The sequence below is a fragment of the Culex pipiens genome, chromosome 2 (genome assembly GCF_016801865.2).
Source record: "Culex pipiens pallens isolate TS chromosome 2, TS_CPP_V2, whole genome shotgun sequence".
NCBI classification, from domain to species: domain Eukaryota; kingdom Metazoa; phylum Arthropoda; class Insecta; order Diptera; family Culicidae; genus Culex; species Culex pipiens.
In genome coordinates, this window is record NC_068938.1 from 45292206 (window position 1) to 45314942 (window position 22737).

At 38.5% G+C, this 22737-nt stretch overlaps 2 protein-coding genes across 3 annotated transcripts in view; one reads left to right on the plus strand and one right to left on the minus strand.

The window, feature by feature from the left end:
* LOC120416772 (inositol-pentakisphosphate 2-kinase) overlaps positions 1-22737 on the plus strand; it is a 321616-nt gene that overhangs the window by 215147 nt on the left and 83732 nt on the right. The window lies entirely within an intron of this gene.
* Positions 1-22737, minus strand: part of LOC120430668 (trissin receptor-like) — a 429039-nt gene that overhangs the window by 6316 nt on the left and 399986 nt on the right. The window contains exons 4-5 of the mRNA XM_052708000.1: positions 21710-21854; positions 7070-7229 (exon numbers count right to left, since the gene is read on the minus strand). Of these exons, the coding sequence (XP_052563960.1) occupies positions 7070-7229; positions 21710-21854 (305 nt within the window). The remainder of the gene's footprint in view (positions 1-7069; positions 7230-21709; positions 21855-22737) is intronic.

Below are 22737 nucleotides of genomic sequence, written 5' to 3' on the forward strand. Positions count from 1 at the left end.
AAACTCTCCAGTTACACCCCAGAGGAGTCATTCCTTGCTCGAAACGTACCGTAACGCATGGAACTTTTTGCTAACCGGGAATGATTCCCCGTGAAATACGTTTCAAAATGGAAATTAATTTTTAATTGAGTTGCCAGGCACTAAATCGGATGTCGAAAATTGAATTCCAGCAAATTCTCGTTCCCGTACAGCAGGAGTCACGATTCAGACCGACATTTACTTTTGGAAGATTGCGACTGACGATTCCCACAAGTGAACAGCTTTTCAGGGGAAGTCAATTGCACCGGAAAGGGATCCTTTGTCCCTTACATAGTTTCCAGCACTGTGTCATGAGGATGGAAAACTTTTCTGTGATGAACGTCTACGACAATCTGACGACCACCGTCTCCGCCACTGAAAGTGCTTGCATGATGTGAGCACTATATGTAAGCCACAATCTTAGATATGAGCTCTAAGATACTCATTCAATACACTGCCCAAACTCCCCTTTTAACTTCAGGTTAAGGGTGAAACCAATCAACTTCAAATGAGCTGAAATTTTCAGAAGAGTTTCTGGATCATAGCACCATGAAATTCCGGTTAATGTGCTCAACAAAAATTACTTTTTTTTTAAATAGAGTAAATAAAAATATAAAAACTAACTTAATCCACCTATGTGGTTGAAGCCTTCCTCACTTTTTACCAATAATGGGTAATATGAGTGGTTTGGACACATATTTCAGCTATTTTTTTAGATTCAGAAAAATAAGTACAAGTAACTAAGGTGGTCATAACTCGAGACAGGGTTGCCAGATCTTCAATGTTGTAAGCTCGTTGGAAAGATGTCTCGATTATCTAACCAACGATGGGTCGGATGATGGATCCGGACATAGTTTTCATGCATATAAGTGAGATCCGGATAAATGTGAAAACACACTATTGAACTAGTTATCGAAACTTCAAACAATTCAATAGCAATGTATGGGATCCTATACCATGTCGATTGCAACTGGTTTGGACAAAATCGGTTCAGCCAGTGCTGAGAAAACTCGGTGAGAATTTTTGTCACATACATACATACACACACACATACACACACAGACATTTGTTCAGTTTTCGATTCTGAGTCGAGCAGGATTATAGCCTTACCTCAGTGAGGAAAATCAGTGGGCAAAATAATTAAATTCTAAATATCATTTGAAATGCTTACACAATTGAAATAAACTATTCAGGTAACATTCCATGAACTTTTTTTTTGTATCTTTAGTCAAATTTGTAATTTTTACGGCTTATTACAAATTTTGAATTATTTTTACTACTTAATTCGAAAATAATGGAACTACCTTAAGAAGTGGTAGAGAAGTGTTTAAAGAAATTTTAAAAAAAGTAAAGGGTCCTTAAGAAAAATGAGTTCAAATCGGAAAACGGAAATTCACGAATAGATGACAAAACTTGTTTATACAGAATATTTTGTTTTTTTTTAATCACGTTTCGAAACAAACTTATTTAAAGGCAGTTTTGTAACTAATATCAAATAAATTGTGAAAAATGATAGTTAGTGCTTCGAATTTAGCTGAAACAGCAAAAAACAATCGGTTCTAGGGTGAACAAATTTGTCACTTTTTGGCGTCAGAACCTTCCAACGCAACAAAGAGCACCTTGAACCGACGATCCGTATTGAACTGATTCGCGTTCGAACAAAACACATCAAAACTATAGTTAATTATACTTAACTGAAGCATCATAATTGCAGTTTGAAATGATATTTTATAGTAATAAATCAAAAACGTTTTTTGCCTTCCTCACGTTACTGAGGAAAGGCTATAAAAACACTCGAAAAATGAACTTCTCAATTAAACCTCCTAGACCCACCTTCATGTGTACCTATCGACTCAGAATAAAATTCTGAGCAAATGTCTGTGTGTGTGGTGGGATGTTGATCAAAAAATTGTCACTCGATTATCTCGACATTGGCTGAACCGATTTTGTCCGTTTTGGCGTCATTCGATCCGTCTTGGGGTCCCATAAGTCGCTATTAAAAATTATGCAGTTTAGCTAAGTACTTCAAAAGTTATGCTAAAAAAACGATTTTAACAAAAGTCCGGAAGATTGTAAAAAGGGTGGTTTTTGTAAGGAAACCCGTCATGCTATACATTTTCAAAAAGGTATTTAAAAGACCTTTCCAACGCATCCAAGACATTCAAGATTTTACAACCCTATCAAAAGTTGTAAGCACTTAAGTGTTATTTATACGCTTTTTAGAGGCCGGATCTCAGATATGTTGATGAAAACGTTGTCCGGATCTATCATGCGACCTATCGTTGGATAGGTATTCAAAAAAGCTTTCCAACGTGTCCAAAACATTGAAGATCTGACAACCCTATCAAAAGTTATAAGCACTTAAGTGTTATTGACGCAATTTTTGCATTTTAGATGGCACCCTTTAAATGTGAGGAAGGCGCCAAACACCTAAGGGTGGATTAAGTAACGTTTTTTTAATAAACATGCGTGGTTTTATCAGCAACTGTAAACAAATCTATTGTTTAGTTTCGGTCAACCATTTATGTAATTAATATGAAAAAAATTGCATCAAAATTACTTTTTTTTAAAATTATTTTATAATACAGCACAGAAAAAAAAATGATGGTAATATTCATCAGGAAATGGTGACAGATTTTGTGGCAGAATAAATGATAAATTTTACCCCAGAAAATGATGAATTTTCATCAGTTTTTGATGAATATTCATCAGGTTCATATTTTTACACATTTTTTATGTAATATTACACAAATAAAGAGGTAATATTCAACCTTCCATGTTTTCAACATTCCAAAATTCAACTTTTTTTTTTCTGTGAGTGGTTTTTGAAACGTTTTCGCTGATCTTTTTCGTAAATAAATGTCCTTAAATTTCTTTTAGATTTTTGTTGTTGTTTAAAGCCAAAATTGTTAACAAAACATATTTATTTCTTATATTTAATCTGTTATTCATTGTATCTATCATAAGACCTACACAATGCATCAAAATATCAAATATCGGTGGTCTGGTATAAAAATAACAGTTTGCCTAAAGTGGACCCGGGTCCACAATCGGATTATTGACCCGGGTCCACTATAGGAAAAGGGCGTCTCTAACAGGCAAAGAAATTTTTTTTTTCAAATGGCTATTTTTCTTCTCAAAAATAAATATATACCCATTTTAATCACTCTAAGCCGTTCGACCAATTCTCATAACTTTTGCAATTTTTCGCTATTAAATCAACATTTTCAGATACATCAACAAAGTGCTGATAGGCTGATAATAGAAATATGCTGAGAAATGGTATAATTCCCCTAACTGATGAAACAAATGGTCAAAATTGTTGAAAAGACTTTTGATTTCATTGTTTTGTACAAAGGCTTATGAAAAAGGGCTTAAAATATTGAATTTTTTTGAAAAATATCCTTCGGCTCTACTAGTGGGTCAACTAATGGTTAAAATAGCCTAGATTAACTTTGGTTTTATAATGGAACATTTTTATTAGTCTTTCAAAAATATTATTTTCTTTAAATGGTTCTCCAAACAGCCACTTTCATTCTGTTTTGTTCGTTTTGACACAATTAAAAAGATAAATTAAAAAAACTTTTAGATAAAAATTGTACTATTTTAACCACAGAATTCTTCAAATCAAAAAATGCATAAACATTGAAATTCACTGCCTTTTCAAATTAATACTAAGTTAGAAAAGGTGAAATAACTAACAATTCCTCTAAAGGAAATTCAAACAATAAAGGTAATGCGCAGAAATGAAACCCTCTAACGACAAGTTTCTCCATACCATTACGAACCAAGTGCACCAAGTGTACCTTATGCAGTCCTTGTCTTGATGATGCTTCTACGGTCCTAAGATTTCCTCTAAACTTCTCCAGCTCCAGTGCGAGTTGGTGGCCACTTTTGCACTCCGTTTATAGACTGCCAAGTCCTCTCCATGCAGGAGAAACGACTGTCGCCTAACAACTTGAAGGCCATTTTCCGCAGAGAAAATCTGTTTATCGTCGGGAAAATTCCACAAAGTGCAGAATGCACTTTGCACAAAGGATTAAATCCAACGCAGCAAAAGTAGCTGCGCAAAGAGAGAAAGTTTCCCAGCAGCGACATCGCCCATAATCGAATCGAACTGGGTGCTGTCCATCGTTGAAGTTTAATACGTCCCAGCTGGTGCATCGAACATGCTAATAAACCTCGCACAGTCAATCGAACAAAGTGTTATCCGTTGCTCAAACATATTCAAAAGACCTGCCGGCAGCTTCTATAATGGTCATAACTTCCATGCAAAGTTGACATCCTGCGCAAGTGCCACTCTGTTGCAGAGATTTATGCACTTTGCACAAAGCCATCCCGTGACTATGAAGACAATCGTACAGTTGCACGCAAATGAACCAAAAGTTTCGAGGGGGGGCAAAGTTTTACGTTTTGGTGCCACCCCCTTTTGAATTAAAAGGATTTTCTGTGAGTTTCTGTGTGTGCAGAGCGAAAACTACAGTCGGTGCGCAGTTGAAGGGTTTTTTGCATTATGCTTAAATTATGGAGCTTACACGGGCACGCTAGACGAAAAAACATATCGTAATCCAACAAGAATGAATATACTTAGGGCAACCATATTTTTAGAAACAGTTTGGACTTGACCATTTGCGATTGCAAATTTGGTTTTCATCTTGAAATGATTTGAGAAATTCTCGATATTATCCAAACAAAAATTAAAAAAAAAATCAAGGCTATTTTTCATCGCAAAATTTTTTTTTTCCATTTTTCTTTACTCAATTAAACAATTTGTTGGAACATGGCATTTTGTCGAATCTACATTAACCCCGAAGGGTCATTTTTTGGTTTAGAACAAAAATGTTCAATTAAAAATCTTGTGTTTTTTTTTAATTTTGCAGGGTTATTTTTTAGAGTGTAACAATATTTTACAAAGTTTTATAGCAACTAATTACAAAAAAAATGTTATCAACTTAAGGGGTTCGCCCCGATTTTTTTTGAAATAGTTTCTTTTTGCGTTTCCAACTAATTCAAAACTTTTTTTTTCGTAAAATCGCAATAATTCTTTATGGTTACAAGCAAACCCCTCATGTTTTTACATCAACAATTTTGTAATTGTCTGCTTTTTAACTTTGTAGAACATTATTATACTCTTAAAATAACCCAGTAAAGCAGGAAAAACACATTTTTTTCAAAATGAAAAAAAAGGTACTAAATGAAAAAAATACCCTTCTGGGTTAATGTAGATTCGAAATAGTAGTTTATGCAACAAGTTGCAAAAAGAGGATTTTTTCAGCACGAGTCGTACATTTATTCAACGAGGTTCACCGAGTTGGATAAATACGAAGAGTGCTGAAAAATCAAGTTTTGCAACGAGTTCCATACAACATTTTTTGCAATTCCCAGAAATACACACTGAGTGAAATTTTATGTCAAATTTTCATTTTTTTTTGTCAATAAATCGTTTAAATCAAAAAAATGTTCAAAAGTGTTACTTTTCGAAACAAGTGCTGAAAAGTTCAACTTTTGACCTACAGAACAACATTGCAACTAAAAATCGGAGCGTTTGGTACGGTATGTGATTTAGATTGGATTGGATTGGATTGGATTGGATTGGATTGGATTGGATTGGATTGGATTGGATTGGATTGGATTGGATTGGATTGGATTGGATTGGATTGGATTGGATTGGATTGGATTGGATTGGATTGGATTGGATTGGATTGGATTGGATTGGATTGGATTGGATTGGATTGGATTGGATTGGATTGGATTGGATTGGATTGGATTGGATTGGATTGGATTGGATTGGATTGGATTGGATTGGATTGGATTGGATTGGATTGGATTGGATTGGATTGGATTGGATTGGATTGGATTGGATTGGATTGGATTGGATTGGATTGGATTGGATTGGATTGGATTGGATTGGATTGGATTGGATTGGATTGGATTGGATTGGATTGGATTGGATTGGATTGGATTGGATTGGATTGGATTGGATTGGATTGGATTGGATTGGATTGGATTGGATTGGATTGGATTGGATTGGATTGGATTGGATTGGATTGGATTGGATTGGATTGGATTGGATTGGATTGGATTGGATTGGATTGGATTGGATTGGATTGGATTGGATTGGATTGGATTGGATTGGATTGGATTGGATTGGATTGGATTGGATTGGATTGGATTGGATTGGATTGGATTGGATTGGATTGGATTGGATTGGATTGGATTGGATTGGATTGGATTGGATTGGATTGGATTGGATTGGATTGGATTGGATTGGATTGGATTGGATGGGATTGGATTGGATTGGATTGGATTGGATTGGATTGGATTGGATTGGATTGGATTGGATTGGATTGGATTGGATTGGATTGGATTGGATTGGATTGGATTGGATTGGATTGGATTGGATTGGATTGGATTGGATTGGATTGGATTGGATTGGATTGGATTGGATTGGATTGGATTGGGTTGGATTGGATTGGATTGGATTGGATTGGATTGGATTGGGTTGGATTGGATTGGATTGGATTGGATTGGATTGGATTGGATTGGATTGGATTGGATTGGATTGGATTGGATTGGATTGCATGTAAAATTATCAAACCAAGGGCTTTTTTCAGAGTTTGCCTTTCCAATGACATTTTAAGATTCAAAATTGTTTTAAATCTTCATTTCTGGCTTATTTTCAGCTAATGATGCTTTAAGAGGTTAGGTTTTGTTTGGATGGTTATAAAAGTAGTTAAAAAGGTAATTTGAAAACTGTATTTGAAATGTTAAATTATTGAATAGGATTTCTGGATAACAAGATACTTTTTTGGGTCACCCTACCAACCGTTTGTCGGTGCACCACGCTGTTGTATGCTCAAGGGTTCATTTTGCATGCCAAGTAGTTGTAATGAGTTTTTGGAGTTGCATAATTTTTGCTTCTCTCCCAACGAAATTTCCCACAAATTACGAGTAATTGTGTACCGCCAAGGAGCAAAACTTTAATTAGGAATCCACCAAAGTGGGGATGCTTAGCTCAAAGGAAGTTCAATTTTTTAAAACTACAACTTACCCGCAACCGCCTCGAGGTCAGTATCTGCTTGCAGGTGATCGGATGGATGATGGCAAAGTACCGCTCCGTGCAGATCACCACCAGGATGAAGATGGACGCCGTGTAGCTGAGCGAGTGCACAAATTGGTACATTTTGCACAGGAAGTCTCCAAACACCCAGCTGGGAAGGAAAAGAGAGAAGGTAGGAGGGAAAGTTTGCAATTAATTCTTGAATACTGATGTTAGGGTTTTACGGGACTGAAATGCGGGATTCGAGCGGTGGAAATTGTAAATCGATATGGTTTGATGGAAAATGTTCAAAATTAATCAACAATTTTTCATCCAAGATCTCAAAAAAAAAAAAATTCACCAGCCACAGAAAAGTCTCAGAGCCGGTTTGTCTTATGACATACTTCGTTGAAGGCGAACAAATTGTTAAATAAGAAGTGAGGAGACTTTTCATTTATTAACAATGGCGTGACAAAACATTTTAAATACAGCCTGTGATGTCTTATTTTTGTAAATATAATTATACGTCGATGATTAATCCAAGTCTTCAAAGGTGATATCAATTTTAATAAGCAGGTTTATTTCACTTTCCCGCATGTCAAATCAGTCTTTGTTATTTTGGCTTTAAACTAAAAATAGTTTCGATACAATTAAGATTTTAAGTTCAATAACCAAAAACTTACTTGAACAAAATTGAAATCTCAATAAAAATAATTCAATCACGAAAAATGTTTTAAAAAAATCCTCAAACAATTCACAACTTCCCCACCTACACAGCCCGATTTCTAATTGATTCGTGGAAAATTCCACACATTTTGCTCCGTACAACCGTGAACTTTTCGACATTTTGCCGGCGCACTTTGACAGCGCTTAACACGTTGACTTATGGTGGTTTATCGGGTGTAGATTAAATCGGTTTCTTCTTTTGGGGGAGTGTTGGAGGTGTGTTCTTGGCACGCGGTTAAATTAACTTTTAAATTACTTTTCCCTCAAATGGTGCTGTCTGGGCGGAAATTTTTCGCGTTCAACTTTTCGAGAACAATTATTGAAACAGAATTGAAAAATATTAAATTGAGGCTGGATTAAGCCCCCCACCCCCCTTCCTTAATTTCCAATAAGCGTGTATCACTCCCACTGGCAGGTTAAAATGTCTGATCAGCCTTGACAACCCCAGAGGCGGCGTTAGCGTCTGCGACGAGCACCTTCAAATTGGCAAATTTATTCAATTAATCAGTGTTGAACTTTTTTATTTGCCTCGAGAAAAGCGATTTTTCTTTCCAGGAACAACATTATTGCTTGCGTGTGGTGGATTTTTCACCCACACGGTAAAAAAATCGAAAAATGAAAAACATATATCCAATTCCCTCTTGATGAGCATTATTCTGCTCAATTAGAGGGAAATTTGTGTGTGAGTGTTGCCTTACAGTAAATAGCTTGCCGGAGGGGGGCAATTTTCTTCCAAATGAAAAGTATTTGCTGAGTCATGGGGGAGTGCACCTTTCTTAGGTGGTGTTGAACCTTACGTGTTACCTAATTGTAACGTATTGAACAAGACTGATTACGATGCGGAGTGAATTGTTGTTACCATTAACACTGAGGTTACCAATGGAGTTGAAATTTTAACGAAAAATCGTAACGAAATTCTGAATAAAAATATGTTTGCAATTAAATTTTCAACTCTAAACCGAGTGTCCTGATTTGAGATTCCATGGTCGGAAATCATTCACTCAACTACCACTTCTCTAGTCGTAAATTTTAATTTCGCATGGCGGTAGTTGTTCGAGAAGTCGTGGGCAAACATAAATTTTGCAAATAATTTTGAGAACATTGATTTTGAGTAATCGAATCAATGATTCAAACTACAACCAATCCACAGTGGTCCGAAACCGAAATCTAGCGTGACAAAATTGATAGCGGCTACACGTTAAGATTTAGAGCTTTGGTGTCTTGGGAACAAATGATCAGGGTCAATTGGGGCATCTTTTGGTATAGTGGACATTAGAGTGGTCCAAATTTTAGGGTGGTTCAGAATTTTTATTTTGGCGGGATGACGAGATAGCGCTTTAATGTCTTCAGAAAAGTTGTAGAAAACACCATTCTGAGCAACTTTGCTGAAGAGCACAAAGCTCTATCTTCAAACGGGAAGTTTCTAGAGCCATTTTTGTAATTTAGGTTGAAGTGTTTATGAAAAAATGAGTTTTTTGAATTTATTGACTCAGGCTTGTGTCGTACTGAGTTGGTGTCTTCTAGACATTTGCAAAGCTTATCAAAACAAACATTTATCTTCCAAGAGAGCGAAAATTGGACCTTTTGAACGATAGTTATAGCCAAATTACGACGAAAAAGACGCCATTTTGAAATGTGAATAACTCGAAAAGGTGGTGGAGTTTGACCTTTTGAAATTAAATATGTCCCGGGTTCGCAACGACTGATTATTTTTAAACTTTCTGGTTTTGGCGAGCAGTCTTGTCGAAAAAGAAAAACAGATTTTCTCTACTTCACCGACGTTTCGGCCTTTATTTTGAGGCCTTCTTCAGGGGGTTTACTAAAAATGTCAAGCTTTTACAATTTGTGTGTGTTTGGTTGTGTTTTGTGTACTTACTAGTTGTCTGTTTCTTGTCAAAAATGTTTTAGTCCTATTGTTAAACTGTCCTTTTCGTTTGCTGCACATCACTGTTTAAAGAGTTAATTTAATATTGTTTTGTAAACTATTGTGAAATACTAACATGTTTGTCCAAATAAATTGTTGTAAAACAACATTCAACTGCTGGGTCACTTTGTACTGTACAACGTCTAATTGCTAACTGTCAGGTGGATTGGTTCAGTTGTGATTGTGTTGTGTGTTTTTGTGGTTTTGTTTTGGTTTTGTGTTTGTGTAGGACATGTAGTATTCCAGCGTATGTGCTGTTCAGGCCATCGGTGTCGGTCCTCTTGTTGACTGTGTCAGCTGTGTTGTGGATCCAGATCATCTCCAAGAGAGGGAGAGATGATCTCTTGAAGGACTGGTCCAGTATCTTGGCTTGTGTTGTATCGAACCGGTGGCCGGTATCGATACAATGGGACACAAGCGCGGTTTTTTCCTTGTGAGCCTGAACCTCTACGTCGGTGTACGTGTGGCCGGACTGGATCAGCTGATCCAGTTTGTTTACATCGCTGCGATGGCCAGACAGCCTGTTTTTGAGCAGGTTGCTGGTCATGCCGATGTATCTACACTCACACTGGTCACATTTGATGCAATAGATCACGTTGTGTTGGTTCAGCATCGGGATCGGGTCCTTGATCCGTGTGTAGAGGTTGTTGACAGTGTGAGTGGATCTGGATGCTACTGCGATGTTCGGGTAGTCTTGTTGTAGTAGTTTGGTAATGCGGGGTGTAAGTGTTGGGATGTAAGGAATGGATCTGTATGTTTTGGGTTCTTCGGAATTAGGGTGATTGGGTCTATTTTGGGGATTAGGATTGTTTTTGTGGTTGAGGCATCTATTGATTAATGAGCGGGGATAGTCGTTTAGGGAAAGGTATTTGTGAACTATTTGTCTTTTTTCTTTATCTGTTTTGTTGGTGGTGAGATTGTAAACACGGTTGATAAAATTGGTTGCAATATTGATTTTTTGGGGAAGAGGATGAATGGATAGGAAGTTGAGGAGGCGGCCTGATGCAATCTCTTTCGTGTACCACTCTGTCCGAATGGTACCATCTGCTTGTCTTACCAGTGTCATATCGAGGTATGGGAGTCTCCCGTCTCGCTCAACCTCGTAGGTGAACTGGATGCTGTCGTGGTATGCGTTGAAAGCGGCCAGAACTTCCTCGATCTTGTCTTCGGGTACGATGAGGAAGAGATCGTCAACGTATTTGTGCACTGTAGTTATGGGACAGCTGATCGTGTGTAACACGTTGTCGATCAGCGTTTCCATCGTTAGGTCTGCAAACACGGGCGATGCTGGATTCCCCATCGCGGTACCCTGGATTTGAAGGTAGTGTTGGTTACGGAACACGAAGTAACTCGCATCCATTAGGAAGGCTACGATTTCCAGGAACAGATCAAGACAGATCTGTGTGTGTGGAGCAATCTCGGCCCAGCTGTAGATGATGTCGTGTTGTACCAAATCCCGAGGGACGTTGGTAAACAGGGAGACGACGTCAAAAGAAACCATCTTGTGTCCAGGGGGGATGGTAACGGTGTTTATGTGTTCTGCAAATTTCGCAGAATCGCGTACGTTGTACTTGGAGGTGATTGATGCTTGGAGAATGCGGCAGATGTATTTGGACAGGTTGTAGCTCGGACTGGTCATCCCAGGAACTACGGGTCGTAGTGGGAGGTCGGCTTTGTGGGCTTTCGGCTGGCCGTATATTCTCGGACAAGTAGCTGTGGTGGTCTTCAATGTGGCTGCAGTCTGTGGGTCGATCAGCTTGAGATCGCGTAGTCGTTTTACCAGGTTGTTGTTGGTGGTCTGGAACTTGTGTGTGGGGTCAGTTTTTGTTGGACGGTAGGTGTTGACGTCGCTCAGAAGCAGTTGCATTTTTCGTTCGTAGTCCTCTACCAGCATGATAACCGTGCGATTACCTTTGTCAGCTGGGAGTACACAGATGTCTTCGTTGCTTCTGAGGAATTTGGAAGTAACGGATCTAGCATGTGTTAGTGCTTTGCTCGTTGGGTCTCTATTTGTCGTTGTGTAGAATCTGTTGATGTAGTTGTGGATCGAGTTGGTGATGTTGCTTCTGTTTTTATCCTGGATTGTTTTGGTAGGTTGTGTCTTCAGTATGGATTCGGTTTCGGCTAGCAGGTGGTAGAACGGCACCTGTAGGATGTTTTGGTATGGGAGCGCAAAACGGGGGCTGAGACTCAGCAGCATTTCGGCTTCTTTGGGGATGTTTTTGTTGGTCGCATTAAGAATGGCTTTGGTATTTTGGGATGGCACGCTGGCGGTACTTTTGAGTTGCAGTGTGGACGTCAGTCGGTTGAGTTTGTTGGTGGTTTGTTTTTGTTTGCTGTCCAGAATCCTATTGTACGTCATGTCTTGTGTGAACAGAAACAGTTTTATCGTTTCTGTGTCTGTGCTACGAATGATTTGTGCTCTGATCCCGGCTATTGTTTTGTTCAATGTTTTGATCTTGTAAAACGTATGCTCGATCTCAATGTTCAGTATTGCTGTCTTGAACTTTGTTATGTGTTGGTGTAGTTTTGCCAGGTATGGACTCCTTTCCTCCAGGAGCTCATAGGTACATCGGAATGTGTTGGTGATGTGAGCGGGGAAGACACCGTTTCTTCTGCAGCTTATTAGGAACGACTTGCGGCTGTTCATGTGTGCAAGTTTCCTGATGTGTGTAGCATAGTTTTTGAGCTGTACAGTGACGGTAGTACCGAAGTGTTGGTCAATGTGGTTGTAGAAGCTTTGATGTGCAAATGTAGCCATTTTGTTTTGATCCGGGTTCGCAACGACTGATTATTTTTTAATCTTTCTGGTTTTGGCGAGCAGTCTTGTCGAAAAAGAAAAACAGATTTTCTCTACTTCACCGACGTTTCGGCCTTTATTTTGAGGCCTTCTTCAGGGGGTTTACTAAAAATGTCAAGCTTTTACAATTTGTGTGTGTTTGGTTGTGTTTTGTGTACTTACTAGTTGTCTGTTTCTTGTCAAAAATGTTTTAGTCCTATTGTTAAACTGTCCTTTACGTTTGCTGCACATCACTGTTTAAAGAGTTAATTTAATATTGTTTTGTAAACTATTGTGAAATACTAACATGTTTGTCCAAATAAATTGTTGTAAAACAACATTCAACTGCTGGGTCACTTTGTACTGTACAACGTCTAATTGCTAACTGTCAGGTGGATTGGTTCAGTTGTGATTGTGTTGTGTGTTTTTGTGGTTTTGTTTTGGTTTTGTGTTTGTGTAGGACATGTAGTATTCCAGCGTATGTGCTGTTCAGGCCATCGGTGTCGGTCCTCTTGTTGACAGTGTCAGCTGTGTTGTGGATCCAGATCATCTCCAAGAGAGGGAGAGATGATCTCTTGAAGGACTGGTCCAGTATCTTGGCTTGTGTTGTATCGAACCGGTGGCCGGTATCGATACAATGGGACACAAGCGCGGTTTTTTCCTTGTGAGCCTGAACCTCTACGTCGGTGTACGTGTGGCCGGACTGGATCAGCTGATCCAGTTTGTTTACATCGCTGCGATGGCCAGACAGCCTGTTTTTGAGCAGGTTGCTGGTCATGCCGATGTATCTACACTCACACTGGTCACATTTGATGCAATAGATCACGTTGTGTTGGTTCAGCATCGGGATCGGGTCCTTGATCCGTGTGTAGAGGTTGTTGACAGTGTGAGTGGATCTGGATGCTACTGCGATGTTCGGGTAGTCTTGTTGTAGTAGTTTGGTAATGCGGGGTGTAAGTGTTGGGATGTAAGGAATGGATCTGTATGTTTTGGGTTCTTCGGAATTCGGAATTCGGAATCTGTTTTTCTTTTTCGACAAGACTGCTCGCCAAAACCAGAAAGATTAAATATGTCTTTATTGAACTTTCTTATAATAATTACATTTCATTTACATTCTAAGTGGTATGGCTACATGCTCTTCATCTTTGTTATATTTTTCGTTTTCTTATTAACAGTTCACATTCATTTATTTACTTCAAATTGTTTTACATTTTTGCATTGAATCGAATACATTTGGGTAAAAAAGAAAAAAAATATCTTTAACAGCTAATCCTTACTTTAAACTAAAAAACTAAATTCATTGAAATATTCAAAATCATTAGAACGAGTAAACTACGAACTGTATTTTAAGATAAATCCTCCAAGCGTTCTTACTTGTTCCGCACGAGTTTTGCAACCACGCAGTGTTGTTGTCATCTCGATGAAAATGTTCAGAAGTTCTTGTGGTGAAAACAGTTCACTGCTGCCTTCATCCGTTGATGCTGGTTGGTATTCCCTCGGTTGCTGACTGAAGCCAGGAGGTGTTGTATTCTCTGCAACTTTTTGCCGCTGATTCAATGGCAATGGCTGCAGATTTGGAACCACTCGAACAGATCCCGCTCCAGGTGACGCCAAAGCAGGAAAATCCACGTCCGTGAAAGTTGGTGGTGTTTTGCGACGATTTGGTTGGTGCCTCGTCGTCGCTTGCTGCCGAATTTTCACAAACTCAGCACGTTTTGGGCAGCTTTGATTCTTGGTAGAATTGTGGCCGCCGCAATTGAAGCATTTCGCTTCGATGTTCTCGTTGATTGTTTCGCAAGCTTGAGTTTTGTGCTCACCTCCGCAGGTTGCACAACGACTCTTGATGAAACAGTTCCTTCCACCATGTCCAAACTGCAAGCAGTTTGAACATTGCGTCACGTCACGGTGCACTGGACGATAACGTTCCCAAGTCACGATGATGTTGAAAATTGCCCGAACTGCTTTCAGCTCAGACGGCGTTGTCGATCCTTTCTCGAGATGAACCAGGTACAGTTGATCACGATACTTGATGTTCTTGTTGTGTCTCGTCATCTTGAAGACTTCGATCACGTTCAACTTAAGAGTTTTGAGCTCTTCTTTCAGCACACTCACATCCATGGCGTACAGGCCTCGGAGGACCTGTTTCATGGGGCGTTTACCTGGATCGTCATGACTGTAGTATTCAATCTTTGTGTTGTTCAAGAAATCCCGAACATAGTTGTAATCCTTTCTGCCAGGTAGCAGAATTTTGAGTCCATCAGCACACAAGCGAATGGAAGCTCGTAAAGCACCAGATTTGATAAACCCGGTCAGCCACTTACGCACCGAATCCGATGACGATGTTTTCACAAAAATGGGTGGCAACTTTTCCCGTCGTTCAAATTCTTCCTTCTCGCTCACGTCCACAGGGAGGGTAGCGAACTGGTTTCCAGACAATTTTTGAGCGTCCTTGCTCAAACTGCCTGGCTTTGCAGGTAGCGCTTCGGCATTCTTTAGCTTCTTCAAATCTGCCGATTCTGCTGGTGAGGACCGCCTCTTTTTCTTGCCGTGAGGCATTTTTGCACTTTTTAAGCACTTTTTGGTTTGTGAGGGACGCACGTCTGACTCGCTTCACTGCTGATCGCAGACTAATGGAGTTTGACCTCGTTCTTAGAAGCATCTGATATTACACATTCTAGAAAATATCTCGGAGGTCTTTTTTGTTTAACTTATTTAATCTCAATTTGAAAATGAGCATTTTTGAACCGTTTTTTGCCCATAACTTTTGATAGAATTGTCCAAAATTCATTTTTCAAGAATAAAAATTTTCATCCTTAGATTTTTGGATTTTTTTGTTGTGTAAACTACCTGCGTTTTTTTTGTCATTTTTTTCGTCATATCTTACATTTTTTGATCTTACATTTTTCCAAATCGCTTACAATGCATAAAATGCATTTTTTGCCTCTCCCTTAACCTTGCCCAGAGCCGAGGGAAACGAAAAGTTCTAAAATTAATGATAACCAGATTTATTAGAGATTTAAAAAATTTCAATCATATAAAAAAATATATAAAAATTTCGTAATATAGATCCTTGGATTTGGACCGCACTTTTGACAATATGAGTTCAATAAACTAGACAAACAGTAGTTGTTTATTTACATTTCCAGTCGCAGTTTCCACCAAATTGAACATCTGCATTTAAAAAATGCGCCTGGCAGCTGAAAAACAAGCGAGCAACATTGGCTCGCTTTGATCATTTTTTTTTTGTTTCAAATATCCCAAGGCAGTTTGACAAGTCGCAATAGTGCCATCCATAGCAATAATGTATTGCGAAGTCCATGTAAGTGAGAACTGCGCAATAATATAAAAAAAAATCATTTCAAAAAAATAACAAATTATATTTTAAAAATTTCATAAAATTTTAAACTTTCTTAAATTTTAAAACCATATTTTTAATTTTTAAATTTTAATTTAATTTTTAAACACAAAAAAAGGCATAAAAAAAAAAATACTGTCATGTCTTGTGTGAACAGAAACAGTTTTATCGTTTCTGTGTCTGTGCTACGAATGATTTGTGCTCTGATCCCGGCTATTGTTTTGTTCAATTTTTGATCTTGTAAAACGTATGCTCGATCTCAATGTTCAGTATTGCTGTCTTGAACTTTGTTATGTGTTGGTGTAGTTTTGCCAGGTATGGACTCCTTTCCTCCAGGAGCTCATAGGTACATCGGAATGTGTTGGTGATGTGAGCGGGGAAGACACCGTTTTTCTGCAGCTTATTAGGAACGACTTGCGGCTGTTCATGTGTGCAAGTTTCCTGATGTGTGTAGCATAGTTTTTGAGCTGTACAGTGACGGTAGTACCGAAGTGTTGGTCAATGTGGTTGTAGAAGCTTTGATGTGCAAATGTAGCCATTTTGTTTTGATCCGGGTTCGCAACGACTGATTATTTTTAATCTTTCTGGTTTTGGCGAGCAGTCTTGTCGAAAAAGAAAAACAGATTTTCTCTACTTCACCGACGTTTCGGCCTTTATTTTGAGGCCTTCTTCAGGGGGTTTACTAAAAATGTCAAGCTTTTACAATTTGTGTGTGTTTGGTTGTGTTTTGTGTACTTACTAGTTGTCTGTTTCTTGTCAAAAATGTTTTAGTCCTATTGTTAAACTGTCCTTTTCGTTTGCTGCACATCACTGTTTAAAGAGTTAATTTAATATTGTTTTGTAAACTATTGTGAAATACTAACATGTTTGTCCAAATAAATTGTTGTAAAACAACATTCAACTGCTGGGTCACTTTGTACTGTACAACGTCTAATTGCTAACTGTCAGGTGGATTGGTTCAGTTGTGATTGTGTTGTGTGTTTTTGTGGTTTTGTTTTGGTTTTGTGTTTGTGTAGGACATGTAGTATTCCAGCGTATGTGCTGTTCAGGCCATCGGTGTCGGTCCTCTTGTTGACAGTGTCAGCTGTGTTGTGGATCCAGATCATCTCCAAGAGAGGGAGAGATGATCTCTTGAAGGACTGGTCCAGTATCTTGGCTTGTGTTGTATCGAACCGGTGGCCGGTATCGATACAATGGGACACAAGCGCGGTTTTTTCCTTGTGAGCCTGAACCTCTACGTCGGTGTACGTGTGGCCGGACTGGATCAGCTGATCCAGTTTGTTTACATCGCTGCGATGGCCAGACAGCCTGTTTTTGAGCAGGTTGCTGGTCATGCCGATGTATCTACACTCACACTGGTCACATTTGATGCAATAGATCACGTTGTGTTGGTTCAGCATCGGGATCGGGTCCTTGATCCGTGTGTAGAGGTTGTTGACAGTGTGAGTGGATCTGGATGCTACTGCGATGTTCGGGTAGTCTTGTTGTAGTAGTTTGGTAATGCGGGGTGTAAGTGTTGGGATGTAAGGAATGGATCTGTATGTTTTGGGTTCTTCGGAATTCGGAATTCGGAATCTGTTTTTCTTTTTCGACAAGACTGCTCGCCAAAACCAGAAAGATTAAATATGTCTTTATTGAACTTTCTTATAATAATTACATTTCATTTACATTCTAAGTGGTATGGCTACATGCTCTTCATCTTTGTTATATTTTTCGTTTTCTTATTAACAGTTCACATTCATTTATTTACTTCAAATTGTTTTACATTTTTGCATTGAATCGAATACATTTGGGTAAAAAAGAAAAAAAATATCTTTAACAGCTAATCCTTACTTTAAACTAAAAAACTAAATTCATTGAAATATTCAAAATCATTAGAACGAGTAAACTACGAACTGTATTTTAAGATAAATCCTCCAAGCGTTCTTACTTGTTCCGCACGAGTTTTGCAACCACGCAGTGTTGTTGTCATCTCGATGAAAATGTTCAGAAGTTCTTGTGGTGAAAACAGTTCACTGCTGCCTTCATCCGTTGATGCTGGTTGGTATTCCCTCGGTTGCTGACTGAAGCCAGGAGGTGTTGTATTCTCTGCAACTTTTTGCCGCTGATTCAATGGCAATGGCTGCAGATTTGGAACCACTCGAACAGATCCCGCTCCAGGTGACGCCAAAGCAGGAAAATCCACGTCCGTGAAAGTTGGTGGTGTTTTGCGACGATTTGGTTGGTGCCTCGTCGTCGCTTGCTGCCGAATTTTCACAAACTCAGCACGTTTTGGGCAGCTTTGATTCTTGGTAGAATTGTGGCCGCCGCAATTGAAGCATTTCGCTTCGATGTTCTCGTTGATTGTTTCGCAAGCTTGAGTTTTGTGCTCACCTCCGCAGGTTGCACAACGACTCTTGATGAAACAGTTCCTTCCACCATGTCCAAACTGCAAGCAGTTTGAACATTGCGTCACGTCACGGTGCACTGGACGATAACGTTCCCAAGTCACGATGATGTTGAAAATTGCCCGAACTGCTTTCAGCTCAGACGGCGTTGTCGATCCTTTCTCGAGATGAACCAGGTACAGTTGATCACGATACTTGATGTTCTTGTTGTGTCTCGTCATCTTGAAGACTTCGATCACGTTCAACTTAAGAGTTTTGAGCTCTTCTTTCAGCACACTCACATCCATGGCGTACAGGCCTCGGAGGACCTGTTTCATGGGGCGTTTACCTGGATCGTCATGACTGTAGTATTCAATCTTTGTGTTGTTCAAGAAATCCCGAACATAGTTCTAATCCTTTCTGCCAGGTAGCAGAATTTTGAGTCCATCAGCACACAAGCGAATGGAAGCTCGTAAAGCACCAGATTTGATAAACCCGGTCAGCCACTTACGCACCGAATCCGATGACGATGTTTTCACAAAAATGGGTGGCAACTTTTCCCGTCGTTCAAATTCTTCCTTCTCGCTCACGTCCACAGGGAGGGTAGCGAACTGGTTTCCAGACAATTTTTGAGCGTCCTTGCTCAAACTGCCTGGCTTTGCAGGTAGCGCTTCGGCATTCTTTAGCTTCTTCAAATCTGCCGATTCTGCTGGTGAGGACCGCCTCTTTTTCTTGCCGTGAGGCATTTTTTGCTCTTTTTAGCACTTTTTTGATGTGTGAGGGACGCACGTCTGACTCGCTTCACTGCTGATCGCAGACTAATGGAGTTTGACCTCGTTCTTAGAAGCATCTGATATTACACATTCTAGAAAATATCTCGGAGGTCTTTTTTGTTTAACTTATTTAATCTCAATTTGAAAATGAGCATTTTTGAACCGTTTTTTGCCCATAACTTTTGATAGAATTGTCCAAAATTCATTTTTCAAGAATAAAAATTTTCATCCTTAGATTTTTGGATTTTTTTTTTGTGTAAACTACCTGCGATTTTTTTTGTCATTTTTTTCGTCATATCTTACATTTTTTGATCTTACATTTTTTCAAATCGCATACAATGCATACAATGCATTTTTTGCCTCTCCCTTAACCTTGCCCAGAGCCGAGGGAAACGAAAAGTTCTAAAATTAATGATAACCAGATTTATTAGAGATTTAAAAAATTTCAATGATATAAAAAATATATAAAAATTTCGTAATATAGATCCTTAGATTTGGACCGCACTTTTGACAATATGAGTTCAATAAACTAGACAAACAGTAGTTGTTTATTTACATTTCCAGTCGCAGTTTCCACCAAATTGAACATCTGCATTAAAAAAATGCGCCTGGCAGCTGAAAAACAAGCGAGCAACATTGGCTCGCTTTGATCATTTTTTTTTTAATTTCAAATATCCCAAGGCAGTTTGACTAGTCGCAATAGTGCCATCCATAGCAATAATGTATTGCGAAGTCCATGTAAGTGAAAATTGCGCAATAATATAAAAAAACTCATTTAAAAAAAAAAAACAAATTATATTTTAAAAATTTCATAAAATTTTAAACTTTCTTAAATTTTAAAACCATATTTTGAATTTTATAAACACAAAAAAGGCATAAAAAAAATTACTGGAAATAGAAAGCAAATCTGATGCCAACAAACCAACTTCTGTGAAACTCAGAGGTGTGAATTCAAAAATACCGTTATTGTGAACTACCCTAATATTTAATCAAATCAAAAATTGCAAAACAAGGAATAATCGACTTTTCTAAAGGTATTTCAAATTTATGGATGTCAAACAGAAATTGGTTGTCTCAAAATCGATTATGGTCAAATTTTGCTCATTTAAACAGATGTTGTTGTTGTTTGTTGATTGTATTAAAAGAATTTTAACCCTATCCAGATTTTTGATCAAAGATGGCGTTACGAATGATGCACGCCCGAAATGTCATAATCACGTGCACCATTCGTATTGGGGTAATTCTCCGCCAACTCACACAGCAGTTGCCCCGACCCCTCTTCGATTTGCGTGAAACTTTGTCCTAAGGGGTAACTTTTGTCCCTGATCACGAATCCGAGGTCCGTTTTTTGATATCTCGTGACGGAGGGGCGGTACGACCCCTTCCATTTTTGAACATGCGAAAAAAGAGGTGTTTTTCAATAATTTGCAGCCTGAAACGGTGATGAGATAGAAATTTGGTGTCAAAGGGACTTTTATGTAAAATTAGACGCCCGATTTGATGGCGTAATCAGAATTCCGAAAAAACGTATTTTTCATCGAAAAAAACACTAAAAAAGTTTTAAAAATTCTCCCATTTTCCGTTACTCGACTGTAAAAAATTTTGAAACATGTCATTTTATGGGAAATTTAATGTACTTTTCGAATCTACATTGTCCCAGAAGGGTCATTTTTTCATTTAGAACAAAATTTTTCATTTTAAAATTTCGTGTTTTTTCTAACTTTGCAGGGTTATTTTTTAGAGTGTAACAATGTTCTACAAAGTTGTAGAGCAGACAATTACAAAAATTTTGATATATATACATAAGGGGTTTGCTTATAAACATCACAAGTTATCACGATTTTACGAAAAAAAGTTTTAAAAAAGTTGGTCGTCATCGATCATGGCCGTTCATGGTCACCCGCGACAGACACGGACGACGAAACAAAGAGAAACGCAAAAAGTAACTTTTTCAAAACTTTTTTTCGTAAAATCGCGATAACTTGTGATGTTTATAAGCAAACCCCTTATGTCTATATATCAAAATTTATGTAATTGTCTGCTCTACAACTTTGTAGAACATTGTTACACTCTAAAAAATAACCCTGCAAAGTTAGAAAAAACACGAAATTTTAAAATGAAAAATTTTGTTCTAAATGAAAAAATGACCCTTCTGGGACAATGTAGATTCGAAAAGTACATTAAATTTCCCATAAAATGACATGTTCCAAAATTTTTTACAGTCGAGTAACGGAAAATGGGAGAATTTTTAAAACTTTTTTATTGTTTTTTTCGATGAAAAATACGTTTTTTCGGAATTCTGAGTACGTCATCAAATCGGGCGTCTAATTTTACATAAAAGTCCCTTTGATGCCAAATTTCTATCTCATCACCGTTTCAGGCTGCAAATTATTGAAAAACACCTCTTTTTTCGCATGTTCAAAAATGGAAGGGGTCGTACCGCCCCTCCGTCACGAGATATCAAAAAAACGGACCTCGGATTCGTGATCAGGGACAAAAGTTACCCCTTAGGACAAAGTTTCACGCAAATCGAAGAGGGGTCGGGGCAACTTTTCCCGATTTCGTGTGAGTTGGTAGAGAATTACCCATTGCCATTTTCGCTCAAAAATCTGGATAGGCCATTCGTAGAAAGTTCACTGAATTTTTAACCACTGAATACGTTGAAGAAAAAAACGCATGAAAAATATATGTGTATTCGTCTGATTTCCAATTTCCCAAAACTCCCTTACCTTTCGATCAGATAGATTGTCAGGTTCTGCATCACACAGAACACCCCCACGCACAGGTCGGCCACGGCCAGGTTCGCCAGGAAGAAGTTGGTGATGGAGCGCAACCGGCGGGACATCGTAACCACCAGTATCACTAGCAGGTTGCCTGGAAAAGGAAGTTGAGAGAGAAAAGAAAATGGGTTGATAAATTTTCGGGAACAATGAAGTCGGGGAACCGGAAACGGGTAGCCAACGTCAGGAATGGTCATTAAATTTAAGTGTTTCCCCTACTTTGGTGGTTTGTGGTGTGAACTGGTTTTTGGTTTCTTGGTTGTAATTTTGGTTCGATTTTCTTGATGTTCAAAGAAAAGGAAACTGTTGGAAATGTTACTCTATCACGAACAGAGGTACATGATTTGCAGCTGCCAAAGGCAATGAAGTGAGAACAAATTTAATTGTTAAAATCATCACCACAAATGCAATGAAGCAAATTTTAGTTAAAATTCTTTGTATAGCACAGAAACCATAAAACATTGACAAATATTTGGACCATTTTCACTCTTGAATTTTTGTCGGCTCCGGAAAATGTATTTCCTTTTGGTGAACCACTATTTCACACTATCTGACCTGAAGTTCGGGTGTTGTCATGTGGGTGTATTTGGCCATCTAGCACCTCAGGTGTATAAAAGCATGCAAATGGTCTCTTCCGGAGTGGAATATCCCTCAGCCGAAGTGAAAACATTGCCCAACAAAAGTGATGCATAGCTGTTCTAATGCTGTACCGTTGTTCAAGGGTTACGTTTATTGAGCGCAACCGACAATGTTTATTTGCATACTCCGGATAGAGTTAAATAATTTATTGCTTCTTGCGTAACGAATGGTCTGCGCACAGCGCAGTGCTATCAGGTAGCTCTCAGCCACGCAGGGAACAAACATTTTGGGCAATGCTCTGGAAATATTTTTGCCACTTGCCATTGTGGCTTAGGAATTCCTCCAGCAGTTCCATTTTGGGAATCGTAACGGGTCGTAAATTTTCTTTAGCTCTGTAG